At 46.2% G+C, this 5,614-nt stretch overlaps 1 protein-coding gene across 1 annotated transcript in view; it reads left to right on the forward strand.

The window, feature by feature from the left end:
• LOC119583721 (sodium bicarbonate transporter-like protein 11) overlaps positions 1-5,614 on the forward strand; it is a gene marked incomplete in the record, with an annotated part of 147,230 nt that overhangs the window by 63,425 nt on the left and 78,191 nt on the right. The window contains 1 exon segment of the mRNA XM_037932372.1: positions 5,085-5,117. Within this exon segment, the coding sequence (XP_037788300.1) occupies positions 5,085-5,117 (33 nt within the window).

Consider the following 5,614-nt stretch of genomic DNA (forward strand, 5'->3'; position numbering starts at 1 on the left):
GTTTTTTTTTTTTCTCCCGCTCTTTCGCGTTATTTTTCTCTCATGCTCTTTATTAGTCTCTCTCTCTCTTGTCTCTCTGTCTCTGTCTCTCTCTCTCTCTCCTCTCCTCTCCTACTCTCCTCTCCTCTCCTCTCTCCCTCTCTCTCCTTTTCCTCTCCTCTCCTCTCCTCTCCTCTCCTCTCCTCTCCTCTCTCTCTCTCTCTCTCTCCTCCTCTCTCCTCTCTCCTCTCTCTCTCCTCTCCCCTCTCTCTCCTCTCTTCTCTCTCTCTCTCTCTCTCTCTCCTCTCCTCTTTTATCTCTCCTCTCTCTCTCTCTATCTTTCCCTCTTTCTCTCTTCTCTCTTCTCTCTCAAATTGCCTTCTTCTCTCACAGCCTATCGTTTTATCTCCCTCCTTCCCTCCCCTCTTCTCTCTCTCTCTCTCTGCCACTCTCCCTCTCCCTCCCTCTTTCTCCTCTCTCTCTCTCCCTCCCTCCCCCCTCCCTCTCCCTCCCTCCCCCCCTCCCTCCCTCCCTCCTCCTCCCTCCCTCCCTCCCTCCCTCCCTCCCCCTCCCTCCCTCCCTCCCTCTCCCCGTCCCTTTCTCCTTCCACCAAATGTTTTCCATATTGCAATCGGGAGGGTGACCCGCTCTCCGAATCGACCTGAGCCGACCCCCTGTGGCCCCGCTGCGCTCGTGTTAGGTCAAATTGTGTTAATTTTGGGTAATGTCAACTAACGGAAAGGAAAGATTTAATTGGTGACTGTGTGTGTGTGTGTGTGGGAAAGTGGGGAAGTGTGGGGGGGGGGGGGGAGCGATCTGTTGAATGCAACTGTGATCGTCGAGTGGAATGCTTTGATTAGTACGGAACCAGATGGGCGAAATATATATCAGTGTACACGAGGCTTTGTAATTAGGGGTCATTCAAGGGGATTAACATTAATTAGAATGATATACACATTGTTCACGCAGTCCTGGCCTCTCCTCTCACCCGCAACGCTCGGCACCTTTAGTCTCAAACCTAGTCTCTTTCTGTTCCGTTCCCCCCATTCGTCTTTTTCCCCCCTTTTTCCTACTCCTTTTCCTTTTTTTTTCGTTCGCTCTGCTTCCATTTCCCTCTTCACTTTCCTCACTCCTCTCCGTTTCCGAACTTTTCCCTGTAGCGCTGCTGCTTCTTCTTCCTCGCCTTCATCTCCTCGCCACTTTGTTGCTGTGTTGTTGTTCTCCTCTTCCTCTTCTTCTTCTTCTTCCTCTTCTTGTTCTTCCTCCTCCTCCTTCCCCACCTCCTCCTCCTCTTTCTACTTCACCTCTTCCACCTCTTCCTCCTCCTCCTCCTCTTCCTCCTTCTTCTCCCCTCTCCCCTTCCCTTCCCCTCTCCCCTCTCCCTCCCCTTTTCCATTCTTCATCCGTCCATTAACATGCTGGTCATTTATCCGTTATTTAGGATCACCTCGCGCCTGCCAGCAAGCGTCCTTCCGCGTGAAAAATAGGAAACGCTAAACTCCCTCTAAAGATGTGGTTTCCTTTGACACTCGCGAGGAGGAGGAGCCACTGACATCCCCCCCCTCCCCCGCCCCCCTCTGCCAGCCCCGCTTTCGCATCAATCTTTATTTTTGGCGTTTATCTGCTGGTCTTTCGCTCTCTTTTTCTCGCTTTCTCTTTCTTGCTTGCTCTCTTCCTCGCTTGCTCTCTTTCTTTCTTTGTCTTTCTCGCTTTCTCTCTCTCCTCCTTTCTTTCCCTTTCTCTCCCTTTCTCTCCTTTCTCTTTTTTCTCTTTTCTCTCTCGCTTCTTTTATCTCTTTTTTTTCTTCTCCTCTTTCTTCTTTTCTCTTTTTTCTTCTTCGTCTCTCTTCTCTTCTTTCCTCTTTTTTCTTTCTCTTTCTTCTTCTTTCACTTTCCTACCTTCTTTCCTCTTTCTCTTACTCTCTTTCCTTCTTCTCTTTCTCTCCTTTATCTTCTTCCTTTTCCTTTCCTCTTCCTTCTTATCCTTTCTTTTCCTTTCTCTTTGTCACTCTTTCCTTTCTTAGTCCCTTTCTTTTCCTTTCTCCTTTGTCACTCTTTCCTTTCTTATTCCCTTTCTTTTCCTTTCTCCTTTGTCACTCCTTCCTTTCTTATTCCCTTTCTTTTCCTTTCTCCTTTGTCACTCCTTCCTTTCTTATTCCCTTTCTTTTCCTTTCCTTTGTCACTCCTCCTTCCTTTCTTATTCCCTTTCCTTTCCCTTCTCCCTCTCTCCCTCATTCACCCGCGAGCATCGTCATCTTCCCTTTGGCCAACTTGTCTCATTAAGAACTTTGCATTCCATTCAGGCTTACGTCATCGTCGCCATTTTCACTCGCTCGTGGAATGAAGGAAAAGGTGTTATTTTCTTCGCTCCTTTCTTCCTGTTTCCTTATTCTTCTCTGCGTAGAAGAAGGGGAGAGAGAGAGAGGGAGAGAGGGAGGGTGAGTGGGAGGGTGAGAGGGAGAGGGAGAGGGAGAGGGAGAGGGAGAGGGAGATAGAGACAGAGACAAACAGAGATAGAGAAAGATGGGGAGAGAGATAGAGACAAACAGAGATAGAGAAAGATGGGGAGAGAGATAGAGAGGGAAATGGAGGAGAGGAGGGAGAGGGAGATATAGAGAGAAAAGAAGTATTAGGTTGAATGAAGTTCGTACCGGGAAGGGAAATATGTTAATCATCTTTTTTCCTGCTTCCTTCCTCTTCTCCGCACGGAAGAAGAGAGAAGAGAGAGAGAGAAAAGAGAAGTATCATGACGGAAGGAAATTTCGTGGCGGGAAGGAAAATGATGATAATTTTCTTCTATTCTTCCTAATTCCTCCTCTTCTCCGTACAGAAGAAAGGAAAACAAAGAGAAAAACGTTCCACCGAAGGACCTTTTCTTTTCTCTCTTTCCTCCTTTCACTTCTCCCCTCCCCCTTTCCCTTAGACTACGTAGCCCCCCGCTGTAGGTAGGCGTAGTAGCGTCTCCTTCCCTCCCGTAGATGTCGTCTGTGTCATCCGCCGAACCTTGGATGACGACGTCCCGCAAGATCCGATTTTAATCTTGGAGAATATTTGATTTTCATCTTGAATGAACTGCCGCCGTCCCGCACTATGGGCCCCGTCTTGTAGCTCCCTCTCCCTCCCTCCTTCTCTCCCTCTCTCCTCCTCCCTCCCTCCCTCCTCCTCTTCTTCCCTCCCTCCTCTCCTCTCCTCCCTCTCCCTCCACTTTCCTCTTCCTCGATGTTCCTCTCCTTCTTCCCTATCCCTCGCTCTTCCTCTCCCTTCTTTTACTTCTTCTCCTCCTTCTCCCTCGCTCATCTTCTCCTCTTCTTCTACTTCCTCTCCCATTCCCTTCTCCTCCCTCTTCCTTCCTTTCCCTCCTCCTCTTTCTTTCTCCCTTCCTCTCTTTCTCTTCCTTCATTCCATCCCTCTTCCTCCTTCATGCCACTTCCTTTCTTCTTTTTTTTCTTTGGCGTTTCCCTATTTTCAACGGTCTCTTTTCATTACTTTTGTTCTCTATTATTTTCTCTTCTGTCTGTCTTCTATTCTCCCTCTATCTCTCTTCTTTCCCCTATTCATTCCCTTCTTTTTTTCTCTCTCTCTATCTCTGTCTCTCTCTATATCTGACTCTCTCCTCTCTTCTCTTCTTTTCCCTTCTCTTCTCTTCTCTTCTCTTCTCTTCTCTTCTCTTCTCCTCCTAACTTATCATCATTTTCCTTTTCTTTTCTTTTGCCTTTTTCTTTTCTTCTTATTTTCTTTTCACCTTTTCTTTGTTCCCCTCTTCTCATTCCTCTTCTTTTTTATCGTCTCCTTTCCTTTTTCTCTTCCCCCTTCCTCCTTCCTCTTTTATCGCTCTCCTCTCTTCCGCAATCCTTTAAAACCGACCCCACCTCCCCCCCCACCCCAGCGTCTGCTCCTCCTCCCCCGCTCCCCCTCCCCCCTCTTATATCAAGTTCCTCGTCCTTAAGTGTTATTCCTACGTACGTTTACCCAAAGAAATGGTACTTGTGTTCTGTTGTTTCCCTGATTTTTCTATCATCGATTTTTATATGATGCAAAACCCAGTATAGATTAGATTAAGTTCCCATCTGTGTGTGAATGTTTTTTTAAGACAATATTGCTATAGTATACTTGTAGTTGACCTTGATAATTTTTTTATATATATGAATCAAGCTTCGACAACCGACTTTTTCTCTCTCTCTAAGTTCATTTTTCAAGCGAGAGAGAGAGGGAAAAAAACTCCAAAGATAATCTGAGTGTGAAGTGAGATCGTGATAGCGTTGTCCAAGCTTGATTAGTTCCGTGTATCCCGCCCCCGACACGCCCTCGGCTGTCCTCGGGCGTTCCTGTTTCATTCCCAGACCACATTCCAGCTTCGGCGCACGGTTCGAAGCTGCGAATTCACGCGTGGAGTCGCTCCGAACCCGAGCCGAGTGAAGCTTTGGATGGTTTGGTTCGAAACGGGTTCGTTCGTTCGAAGGCGAGAAAAGGGCGCGAAAAGGCGACCTCGCCCCCCCCCTGCCAGCAGAGACAACACAACGATGAATGAGTTTATTTCACTCCTTAAAACCAGATACATATTTTTACCTTGGATATCTTTTTCGTGAAGAGAGTGACCGTTTGTTTCTCTTCTTTTTCTGATAGTGTCACTGCTGGCGCGGGGTGCCAAGAAGGGACATTAATGTTGATGTTTTACCCCTCCCTCAGCCTCCCTCGCCCCCCCTCCCCCCGTACTCGCCCCCTGCTCTCTTTTCTCTCTCTATTTCTTTCTCGTGAGGAAGAAAAGGCAGGCGGAAGATGTTTCTCATTCTGCCTTTGTCTTCTCTTCATTACCCGAGTCTTTCAGCCTCTCCATCTCTATTATTTCGCCGTAGAGCACTTTCTTATCTGTCTCTCGACTTTTTTTCCCCCTTTCTTCCCCATTTATTCATGTCTCTGCTCTCGTACTGTTTTTTTTTTTCTCTCTCTCCAACTAATTCCCTTCACTCTCCTAACTTCCTTTTCTTTCTTTTTTCTCCCCCCCTTGCCCTTGCATTTCCCCCACCCCCTCCCCCTCCCCCATGTGCCCCGGAATGTTCCAGTGCTGTGTATCACCCGCCATGACCGTCTACTTCTCTGTCTTTTCAGCCTCCTCCAATGAGAAGGACAGTCTTTCAAAAGGTTAGAATTTTGTCTTTATACTTTTAGAACCATTTTTCTTTATTAACTGTTCGTCGATACTAACCTAGTGTAGTTGATATACTCTTATATATATATATATATATATATATATATATATATATATATATATATATATATATATATATATATACTTATACATATGTGTTTTATATACGCTATTCTTTGTGTACTGTAGATATGGCACTAAAATAAGCGAATTTGGGTGAGAGAGGTGACCCCTCGAACCTGCCTCGCCGCACACGTACTAATAAGACTCGCACAAATCCACACTGTATTACTGCTTCTTTTCGAGCGTAGTTCAGCTGGAGTTACTTAATGGTGTTGGTGTAGATAGTGGATGGTATCGTGACACCTTAATCGGTATTGTAATTGAGTTTGGTTTGATGGTACTAATATTAAGCTTAATTTTTATAGCTGTAGTTCTAGTGATATTTATTTGGAAATGTTTGGCCTTTGCGCCTACAGGGACGGTAAGT

The sequence above is a fragment of the Penaeus monodon genome, chromosome 17 (assembly GCF_015228065.2).
Source record: "Penaeus monodon isolate SGIC_2016 chromosome 17, NSTDA_Pmon_1, whole genome shotgun sequence".
NCBI lineage: Eukaryota > Metazoa > Arthropoda > Malacostraca > Decapoda > Penaeidae > Penaeus > Penaeus monodon.